This window comes from Lactuca saligna, chromosome 1 (assembly GCF_052625555.1).
Source record: "Lactuca saligna cultivar CGN05327 chromosome 1, ASM5262555v1, whole genome shotgun sequence".
In the NCBI taxonomy this organism is placed as follows: domain Eukaryota; kingdom Viridiplantae; phylum Streptophyta; class Magnoliopsida; order Asterales; family Asteraceae; genus Lactuca; species Lactuca saligna.
In genome coordinates this window covers 29,252,763-29,275,246 of record NC_136417.1, presented here as the reverse complement: position 1 = coordinate 29,275,246, position 22,484 = coordinate 29,252,763, and the positions used below count along the sequence as shown (strand labels likewise).

General features: G+C 33.5%; 1 protein-coding gene across 1 annotated transcript; it reads right to left on the bottom strand.

The window, feature by feature from the left end:
* Window positions 1–17,346: 17,346 nt before the first annotated feature.
* On the bottom strand, window positions 17,347–21,659 carry LOC145030392 (hexokinase-1-like). The gene is made up of 9 exons (XM_078978770.1): window positions 21,143–21,659; window positions 20,510–20,657; window positions 20,238–20,420; window positions 20,080–20,154; window positions 19,835–19,990; window positions 19,384–19,482; window positions 19,140–19,270; window positions 18,934–19,015; window positions 17,347–18,015 (listed from the first exon to the last, which is right to left on the bottom strand). Exons 1-9 carry the CDS (start codon window positions 21,412–21,414, stop codon window positions 17,683–17,685), a joined length of 1,479 nt encoding a protein of 492 aa, XP_078834896.1. The 5' UTR covers window positions 21,415–21,659; the 3' UTR covers window positions 17,347–17,682.
* Between the last annotated feature and the right edge of the window lie 825 nt (window positions 21,660–22,484).

The following is a 22,484-nucleotide window of genomic DNA, read 5'->3' as shown; positions in this document are numbered from 1 at the left end:
TCTCACCAATTCTAATTCATTTTTGTTCTCATGTATCGTTTTTTTATTTATTTTAATTCTTACAGAATTCGATTCAATAAACATCCTAATAACATTATGACAGAATGAGAATAATTAAAAAAAAGTGTGTAATAACTTTATAGGCGATTTAATTAGTGAAAATGCTTAATACTTACAATAATTATATAAGATTAAACGTATTCATATTATCAAACAACATATTTTCTTTGTCATTCTCATAGACTAGCATTATCCACACGTCCACACAATAGATGTCAATCCACATTTGAACCTAGCTCTCTCTCTCTCTCTCTCTATATATATATATATATATATATATATATATATATATATATTGTTAGAACGATGCGAGTCGGATCGAGTCTTGATTCACAAAAATGAAGGGACCAAAAGTCTAACTAGAAGGAAGAAAAAAAATATAACTATAGAAATGAAGCTACCACATAGATGAAATAGAACAATAAATGAAGAGAACGAATAAACAATAATTAAAGCCTTTTGTTAAGTCATATTTTCCCATAATGAGATTTGTATTGTAATAAGGTGTAACACCCAATTAGTTTTCTCAGTTATAAGTTTGATTTTTTAGGTATAAGTTATGTGTTTTGCAATATTGTGGTTTTTGGATTTTCCCATCACCATGATGTGGTGGCTGCTGTTTTCAAAACCCTAGATCTCGTACATTGGGTCTATTTAAAGGATGGGATGGTTAGGGTTCAACCTCTATCACCCTCCCAAGTCAAGAGAGCAAATCCTAATCTGTTGTCTCTATTCTTGAGCTCATTTTGGTGATCTTTGTAGGAAGAAGGAGTACATTTTGGTGCAAGGAACCTTTTGGAAAGTTCTAGGGCGTCCTTTGAGGAGCTTTTGGACCATTGTAAGACTTCCTATCCACATCTTGTTGGTTGGTTTCTTGTAGAAATTAGGATATAAGGTTATTTAGCCCATTTAGTGGAGTTTGAATGGTTGGTTCCATTAAAGTTTGCAACTTTATGGATCTTTGAGTTCCTAAATGCTTTATATATCTCAGATGTGATCTTCTAAGTTATATTGATGCCATGCGTGGGGTTTTGACCTTATTTTTTTTTACCTTTGTGACCTAATTTGGGATAAGACATGCCTTGGACATGCATATATTTAAAGCAAAGATATTTATGAAGCTTTTGGGTACTAGAAAGCTTTCTGGAAAGTATGAGTGTTGAGCTTGATGGATTAGGACCTTAATCCATTAAGTTGTTTTGGTTGGATCCCACAACATAGAGAGTATCTTGCCACGATGTGGTGGCGAGTTTCATCTGCGTCTGTTTTGTCATGTAGCCGCCACGACGCGATCAATGGTTGGCCACGATGTGGTGGTTGACCGTTTACCGTGACTTTTTGACCAGGTTGACTTTTGGGCAATTTGTTAGTTTTAGTTCGTAGATTAAGGCTTAGCCTTATTTGATTCATTAGGTGGTGTGTAGTACCAATTTCCCGACCTTGTGAGTTGTATTTGTTGGGTTTGGTAAACTACAACATCCTATGGTGCACGTACAACGCTAAATGCTTTGGACCTATTTTTCTCTAATTATACATGTAATATTGTTTCCAAAGCATAAAGTCTATAACTAGCATACAATTGACATAAACATCATAAAAGTGAGTTATATAATTATCTCTTTGTTGTAGCTTGTAGTTTTGGAGTTTAAAAACTTAGCACCTCAAATGTGATGTCTCAAATGGTTCACAAACACCATGAACAAAAGGATGTCTTTAGAGAGAGAGAGAGAGAGAGAGAGAGTATGCTAGCACTCAAAATCGGTTCTATGATCTCTAAGAACACTAGGGAAACCGATTTTAGGCTATAGGGTGTCATATGTATAGTGTAGGAATCCAAGGGTCATGGGTAAACCCTAATCCATACACTTGGGTTATGATCCATATTTCATGTGAGCTAACTCTTCATGGATACTCACACAACTTAGCCCATTATGAATCAATAGCCCAAAACTTATATATATATATATATATATATATATATATATATATATATATATATATATATATATAGGTTTAGGTTCTATGGAAAACAAAAAACTCTAAAAATCATAAAAATGCATAAAAAATACTTAAAGATCACAAAACTTTTTTTTAATTTATTTTTATGAAAAATAGCAAGTTTTTAAATAAATTCGTCGTTTTTTTTTTTGAATTTTTTTTTTAAATTTGATTTTTTTCAACGAATTTATTAAAAAACCTGCGGTTTTTTTAAAAAAAATTTTAAAAAAAGTTTTGTAATCTCTAAATATTTTTTATGCATTTTTATGATTTTTAGGGTTTTTTTGGAGACATGCTACTATTGAAGGTCTCACCCTGGAAGGGATTAATACGTTTTGGAAAATGTAGGAAACTAAATCCAAGGTATATCAGACCATTCGAGATCCTTGCCAGGATCGGCCCGGTAGCATACAAGCTTCGATTACTGCACGAACTCAATAACGTACACCCTACCTTTCATGTGTCAAACTTAAAGAAGTGCTTGTCCGATGAGACCCTCGTTGTCCCTCTGGATAAAATCGAAATCAACGAGAGTCTCCACTTTGTAGAAAAACCAGTAGAATCATGGATATGGAAATTAAAAGAACAAAACAAAGTCGCATACCCATTGTGAAGGTCCGCAGGAATGCAAAGCGAGGACCTGAATACACCTGGGAGCGCGAAGATTAGATGAAACAAAAATACCTGCATTTTTTCCCTAGTCCATAAATACTTACCTTAGAATAAATTTTAGGATGAAATTCTCTCTAACATGGAGATGATGTGACAACCCGATATTTCAAATTAATGTAATGACCTAAAAGTCAAGGATTTGTAATCTACTTTTGATATAATAAAACTAGCATCAAAAATAAAATGTTCAAAAGTCTGAACTGGGTTACATAAAGTAATAGATATCGTAACAAGGTTTTCAGAAATGTAAAGAACACAAAAATCCGAGTTATAACGAAGAAGTTATGATCAATCGAAAATCCGCAGCGAAACCGGTAAAACACTATTAAGCGTAAAACGTGAAATTTCAATAAAATACTTTTTAGCCTTAGGTATCTAAATGAAAGTCGTAGATATCATTAAACCGTGAACGTACATAAAAAGAATGTCCAAATCTGACTTTGTATGAGGAAGTTATGATTTTTCTACGTTTCGGAGTAGCGGTAGACAGCTAAAAACTCGAAATAGATATTGATCGACTTTTAGCTGACGCAACCTAAACGAGAAATTGAAGGTCTCAACAATATTAGTACAACGGTAAAAAGATAGACGAAAACGGACATCGGATGAAGAAGTTATGAATTTTTAACAAACTTTTCCTGCCTCGGCCTATTAAAAATATACAACTAAAAATAAAGTCAAAATTTGCCAAGAAGTCTAAATGAAAGTTGTAGATTCTACTCTCACCTACGCGTGGATATAAAGAACGTCAAAAACGGAACTAGTATGCGAAAGTTACGCATTTTAAAAGATTGGGGCACACAAACCGAGGGGAAGTACGCTATGGCGTACGAGGGTACGCCCAATGTACTCAATGTTGGGCCTCGGATCGACCACGTCTCCCCCTTGCCTTCTAGCCCGTCCCATCCGAAGTCCGGTATCCAATGAAGACGTCATGCATGACGTACGCCCCGCGTACGAGGGCAGTTCCCACCCCTATAAAATGAGATGCGAGGTATCCAATGAAGACATCATCCGAAGTTAATTGCTAAGTGTTACTCTTCTTCTTCTTCACCACAAAACACCAACAAACACACTTTCAAGCTCAAAGCTCACCAAATGCACTTAGGGTTTTGTTTTCAGGGTAAAGGGAGATGGAGGGTAGTCAAAAATGTCCAAGAGGTGCTATAATGATGTTTAAATTGATGAGTTTTGGTCATAAGACATCCTATGTGCTCATACAAACCCTAATGCTTGGATCTAGGTTTCTCTATTGTACATGCTTTGAATCCAAGACTATAAACCCTAATTCTAGCATTCAAATAATCATATTAACATGAGAATAAGTTTATAATCTTACCTTGATTGTTATGTAGCAATAACAATCACAAATCTCCTTGAATTGACTTTGGAATGCTTAGAGTCACAAGTGTCACTCCTCTAATGTCTTACAAACACCAAGAGCAAATGGAGAAGGTATAAAGAGAGAGGAGAGAGGTTAGAATTCGTCCTTAGGACTTCTTGGGAAGGGATACACGAATTCATGAGCCTTAGGGCCTTTATATAGGTGTAGAGATAGGGTTTCAGTCATTATCCTTATCTAGTTGCTTATCCACAAAGCAACCATAAGATAAGCCTTGAAAACCCTTATCCTTTATCCTTTGGACGATTTCAAGGATCCTTATCTCCTTGAATTCTTTCAACCCATATTTAGGATAACCATTACCATATTTTGTAACTATCACATAATTACAATTCAGCCCCTCTAGTTTAATTAATTACACTTGATCACAAAATTAATTCCTAATTAATTATTGACCAATATTAATTAAGCAAATATGATTTCTCCTTTAATATATTATTCTTATAACATATTAATAAATCATAATAACCTTTCTCTCTTTATTTATTTCTCCAATCAAGTTGCTTTGGTGAAAGCAACCCAAAAGGACCATGCACCATCGGGTCAAGTACATACCAAAATAGTTATGGACCTAGACACTAATCCAACATAAATAGGGTGAAAACCCAAAAAATTTGGGTTTTCCCCTGCACCATGTACGCCATACATACTCTACGTACGCCCCAGTGGAACTCGCGGTCAGGAATGGGCTAGTACGCTAAGCGTACTCATAAAGTACGCCCTATCTACCAGCCAATGAAAAAAATGTTAACAATTTTTATTAAAGGGGCAAAAAAGGAAACATACCAAAACTCGTATGTTACATCAGCTCTAGGAGACTTCCAGAAACCCTTCAAACAGTATAAAAATCATTCACCCTTTGGAACCATCTAGAATTTTCTTTCTTTGCTCAACTATGAATAATTACAATTCAACCCTTTCACCCTTAATTAATTCAAATTAATTTATGATTAATTTTGATTGATAATTAATCAATTCTAATCGATTTCACATTAATTTATTAATCATATAAATTAACAAATCAACTATTGATTTCCAATTAATACATTAATCATATAATATTTAAAAACCCATTTATTGCAATTGGTAATCATATAATAAACTAATAAATTTATCCTCTCTCTATAAATGTCATTATAACCAACTTCTAGATATGAGGGAAACCCAAAAATGAATTTTGTTCTAATTACAAGAATATACCAATTTAGTTATGAGCTTATATACGTTAATCCAACACAAACATCACAAGAGTTGTATCCAATATGTCGCGACTGATCTCTGATGTAATGAACGTGTGTATCCTCTCATCAATCGGCTCAGCATCAGTGCTTGTACCGGAACTAGATTCAGACCCTCGGGTAGTTACCACCATACTGAATGGCAACAGTGCAAAAGATTAGAAGATACCCAAAATTTCCTCACACTACTAGCTCCTTAGAATCTCTGTGACTTTCCTTGATTTGATTATGGATCATATGATTTCAATAGTACAGGCCCAATACTACTTACCACACTTATTCGTACTTTCCTCTAGAATCATCCTAAATCCTTCATTCATGGATCCTATGCTAAACAACATACATATCCTACTACGATACTACTTAGGCTCTCCTAGGAATCCACGTATCGCTTGATTCAACATTACTCGGAATCTGTAACAACACCGTTGGTTGCCTTATGCATGCAGATTATACACGATACTGGATCAGATAGACTATCAAATAAATGATTCTACCCTAATCCCACAATCAGAGAAGGAAAATGAAATAAGGGTAAATCAGTCATTCTAAGGCTATATGATCCTAATCGTATGTAATTTTTAAATATACACTTAGCAATTAACTTTGTTAATCTAGAACCTAAATAGCACATAACATTCATTTCTTCTCAGGCTATCAGGCATCACACATATCATGAAGTTCTATTATGCAATTCGCGAAGGTATCCTTAGCCCTATTCTAGCATGAAACTCACATAATAGCATACTAAAACATAATACTCATGTATGGGTATTTTAGAAATCAATTACTTGAGCTCGGTTGATTGCAGGCATCACACCTCCTTTCTTTCTAAGAATCTTTTTAGAAAATTTGTTTTACTTTCAAAAAGAATAATCAACCCCTCAGTTAGATTTCAGACATACCAATATTGTGCCTGAATCCCTCAAACCAAGTTTCTGATACCAACGTGTAATGTATCAAAAACACTATTAAAATTTTCATTTTCAAAACACCTAAAATGGTACAACCAATTGTTCCAAACCATCCAAAACATAAATATTCTCAACATCAGGGTAATCAAATAAACAAAGTGGAATAAAATCCAGGGCATGTTATGCAATCATTTCGGGCCATACCCTTTGGAACTAGAGGTACCTAAACATTTAAACCAAGAAACTATAAGCACAAAGCTTAGTGAGTTCCCCGAAATATCATATAACCATATAAGCCCCACCCATTCAATTCAAACAGGTCCCGCCCAACATACATATCGGGCCCCACCCATCATACATAACAGGTCCCGCCCAATGAACATAATGTTCGATTAGTGTCTAAGTCCATAACTATTTTGGTATGTACTTGACCCGATGGTGCATGGTCCTTTTGGGTTGCCTTCACCAAAGCAACTTGATTGGAGAAATAAATAGAGAGAGAGGTTATTATGATTTATTAATATGTTATAAGAATAATATATTAAAGGAGAAATCATATTTGTTTAATTAATATTGGTCAATAATTAATTAGGAATTAACTTTGTGATCAAGTGTAATTAATTAAACTAGAGGGGCTGATTTGTAATTATGTGATAGTTACAAAATAAGGTAAGGATTATCTTAAATATAGGGTGAACGAATTTGAGGTGATAAGGCCTTAGAATTCGTCTATGATAAGGATTCAAGGATTATCTTATGGGTTGCTTTGTGGATAAACAACTAGATAAGGATAATGACTGAAACCCTATCTCTACACCTATATAAACACCCCTTGGCTCATGAATTCGTGTATCCCTTCCTAAGAAGTCCTAAGGACGAATTCTAACCTCTCTCCTCTCTCTTTATACCTTCTCCACTTGCTTATGGTGTTTGTAAGCCATTAGAGGAGTGACACTTGTGACTCTAAGCATTCCAAAGTCAATACAAGGAGATTTTGGATTGTTATTGCTACATAACAATCAAGGTAACATCTTAAACCTATATATATGTTAATATCGATTTCCATATGCTAGAAGTAGGGTTTATAGTCTTGGATAACTTGCATGTACAATAGAGAAACCTAGATCCAAGCATTAGGGTTTGTATGAGCACATAGGATGTCTTATGACCAAAACCCATCAGTGGTATCAGAGACTAGGATGGTTTCAATTGTATTGATGCATTGTATATCTAAAAAATTCGATTTTTTGGTGTTCTAGAGGTTGGACTCGCCGAGTCCATAGCTGAACTCGCCGAGTCCAGGCTTGACTCGACGAGTCAACTCGTCAGATAGTGCTTATCTCGGGATTTCTTGCTGTTTTTGCATATGGATAGTTACCTTATCATGTTAGATCAATATTAATCCGATTATATGATATATTTGACTATATTTTTGATCTAAATGAAGATATTTATCAATTAATAAGATAATTGTTTCTTTATAAGATAATTGATTAATTATTTTGAGTAAATTGATAAATTGTTTTGCAAAAAATCATTAAATAAATCAAATATGGATAATTATGTGATTAAATGTTAATTTAAAATTATTTGTTATTTGATCCTTGTTGTTATGAAAAGTTTCATATTTTTCCCCTAGGTTTTATAGTTTAAATTTGAACCCAAAAGTTTTGTTGTTTTGAAATTTAAATAGTTAAAACCATAATGTTTTGAAAAAAGGTTTCAAAACTTGCCCTCAAGTTTTGGAATTTAAATTTTGTTTAAAAAGTTTAATTTTGATGTATATTTAAATTCTAAACCCTAATGTTTTGAAATGTTTCAAAACTTGCCCTCAAGTTTTGGAATTTAAAAGTTGATTAAAAGTTAATTAGGAATGTTAAATTCTAAAACCCTAGTAATGTTTTAAAAAGTTCAAATACACCCTATGGTTTTATTAATTAATTAAGGAGTATAATTAAAAGAGACTTAATAAATCCATAAAAGTCTAGGTTAACCATTTAATTGAATTAAAAGTGTAATTGTTAAAGTTAACCACCTATTATTTTAAAAGTTATAAAATACACCCTATACTATATATAACATTAAAAGTCTAACATTATATATGTATAACTAAAAGCCAGTCTTACCGTTAGTAGGCCTCATTCACGAAGCTGGTCTATAAGGGGTGTTTAAGGAAATTGCCTATAAAATGGCGATTGAATGGGTATCCACTCTTACCCACCGCACTCTTGACTGGTGGAGGGTCGTTAGCCGAACGGGTAGGATAGGACGAAACCTTCGATTATAAGTATAATGAATTACTAAAGTAACTAAATGTTTTTCAAAATTCCCAATCTTAGTTACTTAGGAAAAGTGAATTGATGCAATTCCATGAAATTACACTTTGTGCCCTTGCGAAGACGTTAGTGGAGCATGTGTGGTTAACCGACACACTAAATGGCTCTAAGCAAAGGTAGCAAAGGGTGACTCAATGTTTGTCATAGTTCGGTGGAGCGTGTGTGGTTTACCAGCACATCGAATAGGTGACTGTAACATGTGAGGGCACCATGTAAGTTTGCATGGTTATTCATACCCGCTTTGTGATCATCGGCATCCCAGTCACAAACAAGAGGGGCATATCGAGATTTAAACATGCCATTGAAAGTTCAATGAATCTCAAAGGATCTAGGAGTTTTCATAGATTTAAAACTTAAATTTCTTTTTCGTTTTTTTCGTGGTGGAAATTAGTGAATCGTCATTCACATACCTTCAAATGTTCTGCAATTTGGGTTACGGCATCCCTCTCTCGAGTTGTAGAATATTGTGTTGGGTCCTAGCCTTAGTATTTCATTTGGGTGATTTACTAAGGACTCAATCTATCAACTAACTTGAATTCGTTTTTCTCCCGTTTTGTAGATGTCAAAGTTCGACAACTATGGTCTTCCCAAATCCCATGGAACAAGCATTCCACATGAAGATGATATTCCACAATTCGATCGAGGAACAAGAGATCATGCTTCACTTCCTCCTCCTCCTCCAATTATTCTCCCTAACCCACAAGTTCAAAGACTTGAAAAGTTCAAGATCACTCAAGCCCTTTTGGCAAGTGAACATAAAGAAGGAAAGTCGGTGTGTGCACACGTCCTAGGGATGAAGTCACACATTGATAGGTTAAGAATGTTGGGATCCGTTGTCTGTGAGGAAATGAATGTTGATTGGGTTCTTCAGTCACTTCCTAACTCATATAGTGAGTTCGTAAGAGAGTACTATATGATGAACCGCGACGTGACCCTTATAGATCTCACCTATATGCTTATTGCTGCTGAATCAGCAATGGTTTGGCGCAATAGAAAAGCAAAGTTGATTGGTGAATTTGCCTTCGAGACCTCTATGGATATAGACAATGGCAACGAAAGACATGCTATGATTGAAAAGATTGATCATAAGAGAAAGGCGATGTCTAAAGTAGTTCCATGTCCTGTTCCAAAAAGAGTCAATTTGCTTTTATTGCCAAGAGAAGGGGCATTGGAGACGAAGTTGCCCTATTTACCTAAGAGATCTAAAGGATGGGAGAGTCGAAACGTATGGCTCTAATTTAGGTAAAATCCATTGACTAACTCTTTTAAGCTTCATTCTAGATTCTGAATACATAATGTGATAAGATTACAATTGATCTTTTGAAGGATCGAAGAAAAGAAAAGAAGCTTAAGGGAAGAAGTGAGCAGAATCTAACCGTGAAGGAATGGATTTCGATCGTGTTTCTCGAAGATTAGATTCTTGAGCTACTACTTAGAGTTAGAATTAGATTGCTAAGAAAGATGTATTAGCATAAGTTTTTCAATGAGTTGCATTGTGAAGGACAAATTTTTCCGCAATAAAATAAATTTTGATTTTAAATTTTATTTATTTATCCTTACAATGGCATGTATGAAAAATTGATGTTAAAATTATTAGCAATAATGGATTTGTTTCTTATTGTGTTATGGAAAGTCAAGAATTTACCAAATAGGGAGAGTTTCTCACCGCCCAAGTTTCAATTGGACAGAAACTTGGAATCATGAAACTTGGTTGCACAAAGTGTCAAGTGAAGGACTAGGAGATCAAGTACACAAAGTTGCGTGTTGATCAAAGTCCACCATAAGAGTATCAAAGACATTCGTCATGATTTACTAAAGGTTTAGTAAATATGATTATGCTTATAAGATTAAGTGTAATTCTGAATTGATTGAAAATGATTAAATCAATAGCAGAACGAATAAGAAGAGTCAAGTAGGCAGAAAGATCAAAGTTTCTCCATTCTAAGAAGAAGGGAGAGTACCTTTTATGCTTTATGATAGGTCTTAATGATTAAGAACCATATCTCAATTGATCGTCTAAGTGAGTCTTAGTACAATTGTATGTTTAAGAAGAGGAATCAAGGATTGAAGAAATGGTTAAATCAAGAAGTCTATAATACTTCGTTCCAATAACAAGTCTTAAAGTTAAGATTGTGACAATGAGTGAAAAGTATTAAAGGTTTATAACATTCATCAAATGTGGAAAGTTGTGATGTCTTGAATAACACAAAGATCGACTAGGACCAATTTATGAAGTGTTTTGATAAAAACTACACTAACTCTTGAATATTTGTTTGTCAAGAAATGTTTATTGACAAAAGAATCTTATATGTCAAGGAGTCAGTGGGAGTCTTAATGGTCTTGAAAAGTTTCAAGAACAAATCAAATAAACCTTATCGATCATCATTGGCACACGAGTTGAGGTTTACAACCTATCGTGTTGACATTATTTTGTTTGTTGTTTCCAATTGAGTTAATTATGCATGTGAGTTCAATGAGTTCTCATTTTAAACGCGTAAAAGGCAAGACACCTTGATCAATGAAAGGTACATTGATAGGAAAGGTGAGCTTCTTAACTACTTGGAAGACGTGGTGGGCAGCTGTGCTACCATAAGGCAAGAAATCAAGATTAAGAAAGTTCGGTCCATATGAGTTTGAATTTGTCGTAAACTTTGGTTTTAACAAATTCACATGGATAGAAACACATACACCATTTAAATCTAAGTGTCATAAGATTTCCTTCTTCGTGAAATTGATTGTGAGGAAATGCTTTCACTAAGAAAGATTTTAAGAAGATAGTGATTGTAAAATTGCATTCTCGAATTCGATTATGGTTACGGTATCCTTTTCCATAATTTGAATTGTGAGGTTTGGAAATTAGTCTTAATTGTTGAGACACACATATGAACTATCTAAAGGCAAAGGTGTATAAGTTCAAGAAGCCTTGATAAAAGATTATCAAAGCATTAAGTATTAGAAACATGGACTTAAGAAATTCAATAGGTATTGTTTTCTGAAAGTTAAGATGTTTATGAATACATGTCAAAGCTAGTGGGAGCATAAGTGTTATGTTTTACAATAATCATCATGATAGTGGGAGCATAAATGTTATGATTGTATGATTATTAAGGCACGTATTGCAAAGTTGGCAATATTAATTATAGAAAACAAGAGTTAAACCTTGCAAAGTAGTAAGGGTTATAAAGTTGTTTTGCTATAATTAAGGGAGAGAATATTATGCTTCATTTCAAATATAAAGGATTAGGTTGTGGAATGTTGATAAATTTAGTCAAAGGTACATTGTGTGTTCTTAAAATTTCGATTATGATTACGGCATTCCTCTTCACAATTCGAATTTTGACAACATAGCAAATAAAACATTGTGCATCGTGTCCCATATGCTTCGGGTATAGGATCGATTGCAAATGCTTTAATATTTGACCATTCAAAAATTTTCCAAATGTCTAGCGCATTTAGAGGGAAAAGGGACTAGAATCGGTTTTGACTAAAATAATTAAACAACTATCAAAGAACAATCCAAAGTTCGACGAGGATTGGTGGCTTGTGAGTGGTTGGAAGCATGGTATTGAATGGACCATATTGACATTATTATGAATAGATAAGATTCTATTAAGAATAAGTTGTCATATGGAAAATATGGAAGCGTGTCCATATTGAGAATTAAATATTGAAAAATCTATGACTAGATTAGAAACTTTTATGCAAAAGGATGTTCAAAGGAATGTACTTTGAGTAAGAGACATCATATCTAAGGAATTGACTTGTAACAATTTCCGATAGAAGGTTTTGTAATATCATTGGCAATAGTTTTTGTGACTTTGATGCAGTGACATTACGAAAGGATAGTTGCATAAAGTGTTAGAATCTGGCATATTCTATAAGTAGCAAGAATTTGATATTCTCACACTTATGAAAAAGGATTTGGAGTTGTGAAATGAGAATGATTGGAAATGTGTTCAATTTGATCTATTTCACAAAGTAAGAACTGTAGGTAAACATTGTGTGCATGCTAAGAGCATGGGACAAGTGTTATAATTCAAGTAAGAAGTTGATTACCCAAAACGACAAATAATGAGTAATCGATATGGTGATAAATAAAAGGAGTTTTATTTATACTCAAAGATTTGAGGCCATATGGGATTAGTATTATTCTTGTGTTTCACCTTGCATGTTTTGACTTCCAGAATAATTTAGTTTATTAAGAATAATCGAATTATTCAAACCGGTCACAGTCGTTCATATGTTGGAAGTAGGTATGAATGAAGACTGTCGTGAATTGGTGTGTGGATTGTCTAAAAGAGTATTAGACATAAGCAAATGTTTGCTGCAACATTCATGAGTGCTTATGAATATGATTTGAGCATTGGATTAAACCCACGATCACTTGGATCACTCCATGAATTATAAGTGATTGGTGAGACGATAACATCTTATATTCTTGAAACTGAGATGTGTGAGTTGTATCTTGCTAATCGGTTGCACATTGATAATATGTAAACGCACTAGTAACTTGGTGTTATAAAACATATTGTTGTGTGTGATTAGGTTAGTGAGTGCAAGCAAGCATTGTATCAAAGTTTATCCGTTCCTTTTATTCAAAGATAAAAGCGATATCTTTTGGGCCCTCGATGGTTTAATGATGACAAACGTAAATGCTCGGCCGGGCTAGGGCTAATTTGATTTGTTCAATTAGTCTGTCGTCATAAATCATAAATCGAGAAGTAGTACAAAGAGAATGATTAAAAATCATATCTCATACGATATCTAGAATGGAGGAATATATGATCCCTAGTCTAAGGACACGCGTATCTGATATGATCAGAGTTGACAACGGCTTTGGAAAGCTATGATTGCAGATCAGGATCTAAAGTCATACGAAGAATAGTTGTTAGACTTATCCAAGTGGGAGACTGTTGGATTAGTATCTAAGTCCATAACTAGTTTGGTATGTACTTGACCCGATGGTGCATGGTCCTTTTGGGTTTCCTTCACCAAAGCAACTTGATTGGAGAAATAAATAGAGAGAGAGGTTATTATGATTTATTAATATGTTATAAGAATAATATATTAAAGGAGAAATCGTATTTGTTTAATTAATATTGGTCAATAATTAATTAGGAATTAATTTTGTGATCAAGTGTAATTAATTAAACTAGAGGGGCTGATTTATAATTATGTGATAGTTACAAAATAAGGTAAGGATTATCTTAAATATAGGGTGAACGAATTTGAGGTGATAAGGCCTTAGAATTCGACTATGATAAGGATTCAAGGATTATCTTATGGGTTGCTTTGTGGATAAGCAACTAGATAAGGATAATGACTGAAACCCTATCTCTACACCTATATAAACACCCCTTGGCTCATGAATTCGTGTATCCCTTCCCAAGAAGTCCTAAGGATAAATTCTAACCTCTCTCCTCTCTCTTTATACCTTCTCCACTTGCTTATGGTGTTTGTAAGCCATTAGAGGAGTGACACTTGTGACTCTAAGCATTCCAAAGTCAATACAAGGAGATTTGGGATTGTTATTGCTACATAACAATCAAGGTAACATCTTAAACCTAATTATATGTTAATATCGATTTCCATATGCTAGAATTAGGGTTTATAGTCTTGGATAACTTGCATGTACAATAGAGAAACCTAGATCCAAGCATTAGGGTTTGTATGAGCACATAGGATGTCTTATGACCAAAACCCATCACATAATAGGCCCCAACCAACATATAGATGGGCCCCACCCAATATTTATGCCAGACGCACAAAGACAATTTAACGTCCTACACAGTATAATGAGAAGACTCACCTCGCTCACAAAATCGGATAAACCACAGCTCGAAGTCAGGAAATTGGTGCTACAACCCACGTAACGAATCACACAAGGTCACCCTTTAGTCTATACTCTAGTATTAAGCAATTTGACCAAAAGCAACAAAGGAAAAATAGTCAACGGTCAAAGTTAGTAATCAAGGTCAACATCAGCTGACTTCCACGTCGTGCCCAACCCATGGTCACATTGTGGCAACATCTAGCCCAAACAGTTGCAAATCCCTTCTTTCCCATGTCGTGGCGTCATAAGTCATCACGTCTTGGCTTATGTGCATGGGCATCCTATTGGATTTGGTCCTTAATCCATTAATACTCATACTTTCTAGAAGGCTTCTAGGGACACTAATGGTCAATAAAAATCCAATTTTTAAGGACATGCATGACTCATACTTGTCTAATATCTTCTATTTTTCTAGGTTAAAAGGTAAGAATATAGCCTAAAACTCATGCAAGGCTCACAAATCACATACAACTTTCTAGATCCAGAAGATATAAGACTCAAAGGACCTTGATAAACTATAAAGTTTCAAACTTTATCTCATGGTATCACTCTAAACTTAACAAAGGACCAAAACATGCAACAAATTTTGGTCTATAGCAATAGACCCAAAAAGTCCAAGAGGTGCTCAAATGAAGTCTCTAAGCTTGCCAAGATGCTCTCTACGCCACAAGGACCTTCTTCTTCTTTCAAGAGTAACCAAGAACACCAAAATGAGCTCAAAAGTGGAGAAGAGGGGATTAGGGTTTGCTTCAAGGTTTTAGGAGGTGATGGAGGCTGAGGGTGGAGGAAACCCTAGCCATCACTTAATTTAAATAAGGCCTAAGCCCAAAAAATTTGGGTTTGCTCATGCCCAAATGCCACGTTGTGGCCATTATCGTGACACATCGTGCTAGCTAAAGGAGATACGCGTCTCATACGGGTCATGCCATATCGTAGCCATCCAAAAGCTTATAAGTTATTTTAAAATTCATACTTCGGAGATCCAAATGATACATATTTATTACATTTATAAGTAATTTTACATATAAATATGTTTTTATGTGTATAAATATGCATTTTAAAAGTATCTATACACGTGTTTATTTAATAATAATACTAAAAACGAATTTAAAAATTAATTTATATAATTCGTTTTTAATAATAATAATAATAATAATAATAATAATAATAATAATAATAATAATAATTACATTTAAATCTATAGTGTTTTATATCTAGATCAAGTGTTAAGTCATTGGTAGAATAGACGGACGAGACCCGGGTTTGATCCTCCTCTCCCACTTTCTTTTCTCACATAAAAATTACATTTTTATAAGGGAAAGCTAATAGGCATTATATATTACTGTTAAGGATTAAAAGCGATAAAATATTACAGTCTAATTGACTAAGGGTGTTGCCTAGGAGAGAATCGATCCGAGTTCGAAACTTATCCCCTCATTTTCTTCTAAAAATCCGATTTGTTAATGGTGTAGTAGTATGTGATGATGTGACATGCCACGTCAGCTGCCACATCAACAAATGTCCAGCATGTCATGTAGGTGGATGACCGGCTAAATAAGTAGAAAATTACTAAATTGAATAAATTTCTTGATTTTCTAGGTTTTTATATTCGAGAGAAAAATATAAGACTTTTAAAAAAAATTAAAAAATAATAGGACTTTATTGTAGCAAACCTCTAAACGTTATGTTTTAAGTTAAAGAATCATCATAATCATAATAATATAATGGTTTAGGGTAATTTGCGTGTTTGATCTCTAACTTATTTTTTTAATTGGGAAGGTCCCTATTGTTTGTGTTTATTACGTGTTTGGTCTCTGTTTTATCTAAAAAGACTATTTTGCTCTTGATTTTTTAATTTATTTAGAATACGCACCCCAACCCTCCTCACCTTACCTTACCTACCCCACCATTTTTCTATATTTAAATAATAATCTTTTTAGGTAAGACAATGATCAAACGCGTAACAAAAACAAATAGTAGAGACTAAGCGCGTAACAAAAACAAACAGTAAAGACCTTCCGAGTTAAAAAAAATAAGTTAAGTACCAAACTTACAAATTATCCCGAATCATAGGGACCACTCGTGTAATTTACTCTAATATAATAAAAGTGTCCATATAATAATTATGAAAAATAATACTAATTTTTTTTTTTTTTTTAGTTTGGAATAACACAATTCAAATTAATAAGTTAATACATCTTAGTTATTATTATACAACGAATGAGAAAGCAAACGGACGATAAGTTTTGCCGCTAAACCTTTTTGTATGGTAAAATCAATTCTTTTGTAGACTACATTAATAGATCTAAAGGATATAATATTTTTTGGAATTATCATTTAGCAAAATATAATACAACTCTATGGTATTATACATTAAGATTTTCTAAAGTTGGTAGTTTGCGATGATAAATTAAAATCATAAACATGATTTTTCAAAAATTAAAAGGATAATAATTAAAAAATTACAAAAGAAAATTGTTAAATATAATAAAATTAAAAAAAAAAATAGTCATATATGCAATACATAAAAATTAAAGTATTTATATATGTGATTATTTAACATTTTAATAGGGTCTATCAAATTTAGAAATTTGGAAAACAAATATAAAAAATCCCAAAGGTTTTTTTTAGAATAACCCTTTTTTTATTAGGTTGATTTTATATCATTTTTTTAGAACAACAAATTTAAATTACTTCTAAACTATACCTTAATTACTTCTTAACTATATCTTAAATTTATCTATGTTTACAATAGAAACTGAACTTCACCGTCAACCACCGTCAACAGTTAAGCCCTAATTGGACTACTTATATCGGTTCAATAGTATTTGACTGAACCCATTCACGGCGACATATAACGCAAGATGAATCGCATGGCATGAAGAAAAAAATCTATTTCAAATTTCCCAATTTTTATTAACCATTAACGAGCTCCAAAACACAAGAATCACAAAACTAGGTCCAAAAAAGGGTTTGGGTGTAGCATAAGCATTAAGCAATGCCACATCCAGTCTCAGTAGAGTTCATACGCTTTCACCATAAAATTAAAGTAGTTCCAATACGAATCTCTCTCGCTCTCTCTATCTCTAAATAAAATGAGGGAAATTTCAACAACAATTTCCAATCACTACGTCTTCGGGATCGGAGCCACAACTATAATAAGTAAACAAACAACGAACCCTACTGAATTCCGTTACCTTCTTCTTCTTCTTCTTGGGGATCCAATTACCTAGACGTACTGGGAGTGAGAGGCGGCGAGAAGAGCAGCACCGATTCCTGATCCATCGGTGGACAGTACAAGCTTAACGTGTTTTCCGACTTCGTCTCCGAGCAATTCATGCAAAGTGTTCTCGAGACAGTGTCTGTATTCGGTGTAGTGCTCATACAACCCTCCGTCCATTGCTACGACCGTGTCCGGGATATCACCGTCTCTAACGGTGTCTCTTCCGGTTTTCTTCAGAATCCCCAAAATTCCGGCAGCCGCGAGCCGGGCACCTCGTGTGGCCATTATGTTGCATATCTCCACCACGATCTTTCGTGTCGGGAGGGGTGCATCGGATATCTGCAATTTAACCGATAATTCAATTCATCATGTAAATAGAAACAGAGAATAAATCAGCAAAGTCCAGTTCGGTTGAGAATCGGGTCGGGTTTGCCCATTATCTTTTTCTTCTTTTCTTTATTGATTTGTTTAGTATAATATTTTAACTTTAATTTCATTTTATTATGTTACATGATGTTGCATCATTGTATTTTAAAAAATAACTTTAACTACAACAATATTATCCAAATAGAAAACCTAGCTGCTTACATTTTTAATTGCATAATACTTTAATAATAATTTTTTTTTGAAAGGACTAAGGTTGTGTTTTAGAAAGACTAATTAAACTAGTTAGTAGCCGATAAACTACTAGAAGACAAATGTATAATTAAAAACTAATGTTAAGCTAGAGACAAATATAAAATGATATAAAAAGATCTTTAGATATATAATTAAAAACTAATGTTAAGGGTATATTTGAAAAAACGTATGAAAAAAAAAAAAAAAAAAAAACAAACAAACAGGAGCTTTGGAATGAATAATTTCAAATACCATTTTAAAAAAACTAGCTTGTAAGCAATTTGATTGGTCTCACTCTCACCAAACACTACATTGCAATAATAAGCTCAAACATAAACCAGCTTATGCACGCCAAACATGACCTAAGTAAATTTTCAAATTTTGATGTGGTAATAGAAAGAAATGAAAGTAAGATGTCATAATAAACAAATGAAAAAAAAAAGTACGTTGCTATTAGAAAAAAGATCAATAGTTTTGAGTAAAACATATTAGTAAGAAAATATTTAATATTACCCGTTTAGTCATTAAAGGTAAAATATAAGCTAGAATTGAGTTATTTTTACGCAAATGGTTAAAAATATCCCGTTTAAACTTTAACAATAAATATGAGAAGCTAAAACAAGTGTACAGAAAACGTACGTCGAATACGTCTTTCAATTTGCTGCCAACCACATTGAGATCGGGGGATGTGTCATGATGCATTGCGGACATTTCAGGTGTCCTGTCAATAATTACACAGCAAAGAAAGTAAGTTTCAGAATATTATAAAAAATCATATTTACTTATCATAAACTTAAGCTCTAATATTAAAAACTAAAGACTAGGGTTTACAAAATACATAATACCTCAATATAAATTGAGTTTTTAGCTTTGGGGGAACGGTGTCACCGAAAAGGGCAGCATCTTCAGCCATCCTTAATAAAACTCTACGAAGAATTTCTCCAAGATACATGCCCGAAATCATTTTTTCAAATATCTGCCAAATGCGCATTAAATTAAATCATTTTATAATCCCACAAGAATTTATTAAATAATAATTCAAATATCATATTCATATGACTATAAATATTAAAAAAGAAAAATCATCACCTGTTCCCCGGGGTTCAAACTCTCTGAATCGAGCTTGTTATCATACTCGGTTAAGGGAAGATGCGATGACCTAAAGTTACCCCACTCCATGTTGATCACCTATACAACAAAAATCACGTCTCATTATTTTTGCAAACTTACATTTCATTAATAATAGCAATGTAGTATTGTTACCCATAACATCAACATACTTGTATTTTTCTATCACGTACTTATATTTTGCTATCAGTATGGGCAATGGACTTTATCTTTTTACCTAGAAACAACATTTTTAGATTTTTTTTACGCATAATAACATTACTTGCATTTTTGGGCATTGTACTTATCTGTTACATATTCGTGGTATACATAAAGAAATATAAGCATGTTGCTATTATTAGTAAGAAATTGTAAGTACATTGTTATTATGTGTAACAAAACGTAAGTAGTTGACAACAAAATCATTGCTCACCATTTCTCCTGTTTTGGGAGGTGGGCCATGCCATTTTGGTATAGCCTGAGCTCGTTCCACATAGGCAGCATTACTTCCCGTACCCAAGATCACCGCAGCAACAACATCTTTGTTTCCATATCTACCCCCAGCCAAAGTTCCAACTGTATCATTTACCTACGAAATTTCAAAGTTAATAATAAAAAATCAATACACCTTTTTTTTTATTGTAAAGTTATTGATATTTGGATAATTCTTGATCCTACCAGTGCAGAAACACGCATATTGACACCTTGTCTTTTCATGGCTTCAGCCAAATGTACAACCACATCTTGACCAATCTAGTATTTGAAAAATATGTTAATTGAAAGATGTTTTTTAAACATCAGGATTGTAATTTGTAATGAATCAATAGAAAAGTAACCATTTTCTCAATGGAGAAGCCTTTTGTCCACCGAATAAGTGTCCCTGAATCAATAGACAATTGCATGACAGGGAACGAGAAAGTGAACCCTAATTCCCTCTGCCTCCCGGCAAGAAGCTGAAACTTCTCGCTTTCATCAGCAACAAATTTAGCAAGTTCTGCTGCAATGTAGTCAAAAAGTGTCTGAAACAAAACTAAATTTTCAGATCTTAGAGACCACGTAACAACACTCGTCTAAAAGCTTAAGTTCTTGAGAGAAAAGAGCAGCTTACTTCTGCATCTCCAACCATCAATTGAGGAGGAATTGACACCTCAGCAAACTCTTGACATTCAATGGAAGACTTTCCGGTCAACTGCACTCGCAAAACACGGAAATTTGTCCCCCCAAGATCTAATGCATAAAACACTCCTTGCTCTTCACTGAAGTAAAAAAAAAATAATAATAATAATAATGATCTAATAAAACTTAACAAAGGATGAGCGAATTGATTATTATTCATTTCTTTTTTGCTATGAAAACTGTTTGATTTATAGTATCATACTAAAAGTTTTAATGACTATAGTACAATTCACTGTAGCTAGTACCATCTTGGATTGAATTTTAGGCATTCTTTTCATTTATGATCAAATAAATTCCTCAAACAGAAAGGATAGAGGAAAGGCTGATCAACCAGATCAAAACGATAGATCTCAGATCCAGCAAAAGAAAGAATCATGGTTCACCTAACTTAGCCCTGTTCATGGGATTTCAATAGTAAACACAAATTATTGGTTTCCGCTGTTAGAAATTGAAGCGTAATTCATGATGCTGTAGCATTTGAATCGACATAAAGTTGCCTAATTGTGAAATAATCCAAGTAAAAACAATCGATCGACGTGAATATGTGTAGATATATGAAAATTACCCAGTGGGGAGATTGTCTACGTAGCTGATGAGCATCTTAAGTTTGCTGCCACCTTCAGAGGCGAGTCCGGCATGCATCTCAACAGTCATGGCGTCAGATATCTGCTTCAACTTGGAAGCAGGGGTAGCGCATTTCTCTTCCAATTCTTTGAGTATATCAGCGGCTGTTACACAGCGATTCGAAATACGCATACGGTGGCGCATAATTAAAGCCGCGGCAGCACAAACTGCAGCCGAGCCTACCACCGCGACACCCATAGTCACCTTCCCCATCGCAAACGATTAAGGATCTAGGACTCAAACCGACCAAGATAACAAAAATGAAGAATGGTATGATGAATTGGATGGGATGATCAGAAGGTGAGAAATGGGAATTAGCAAATGATAATGAGGTGATTGATGCATATGAGAGGCAAACCCTAAGATTGAGGGGGAAAAAGAGAGAAAAAGGGGGGATTACGTAGAATGGAACGAAAGAAGGACCTGCAAATGAGCTGAGTTCAATTGATTCCGATGAATGTGGGTTTTGGTGCCAGATTCTACCGAACCACGTGTCTATGCTTTCTTGGATCTTACCGTTTGTTCTTTGTGGGTCCCAAACCAGACAATACTAACCGTCAATTTTATCTGGAAAAAATACGTAGGACCGTTAGTTGAGATCTTACGTTTTACTAACCAAATCATTCGGTTTGGTAACAAAATTCCAACTTTAGAAATATGAATTAAGGTATTTTAACTTTTATATGAAATAAATCAAGGTTGTCTTGTCGATCTTAACACGTGGATTTGATAAGATTTGTTCCTAAAGTATAAGTTATGATGAAGATTATATATATGGTACGAATATAAGTGAATGCATGGGAAAATTTATAAATAGTAAATACTCCATTGAAGAAAGTACATTATCTTAATAGGTAATATAAGGTATGTGTGCTATTTATAATAATAGGTAATATAAGTTATATGTGCTATTTATAAAGAGGGTATGCCTTCATTGAAAACACTAATAAGACTCATGTATTATATGAGTTAATTAATTAATTAATTAATTAATTAATTAATTAATTAAATAATATATATATATATATATATATATTTAATAACTTTGGATTTATAAGAAAATAAAAAAAATAATAAATTATTAAAATTGGTTTTTTTATCTTTTAAATTTAAATAAATAAGCAAAATAAACTACTAAGCTTTAATTTAGAAATTTTGAAATAAGATGGTAAGTTCATTAATGAAATTGATATTCATTTATTACTATATTTATCGTAATTATTATATTAAAGTATTATGTGGAATTTATTAAAATAGAAAAACTCATAAAATGACATGTGAAA

What these genes read in the sequence shown, in the direction of transcription:
- LOC145030392 (XM_078978770.1), bottom strand. Translation starts at nt 21,414, where the DNA reads ATGGGGAAGGTGACTATGGGTGTCGCGGTGGTAGGCTCGGCTGCAGTT. An exon ending in ATATGCGTGTTTCTGCACTG is followed by an intron (nt 19,991 to 20,079) that starts GTAGGATCAAGA and finishes GAAATTTCGTAG; the next exon opens with GTAAATGATACAGTTGGAAC. An exon ending in AATTGAAAGACGTATTCGAC is followed by an intron (nt 18,016 to 18,933) that starts GTACGTTTTCTG and finishes GTTAAATTGCAG; the next exon opens with ATATCCGATGCACCCCTCCC.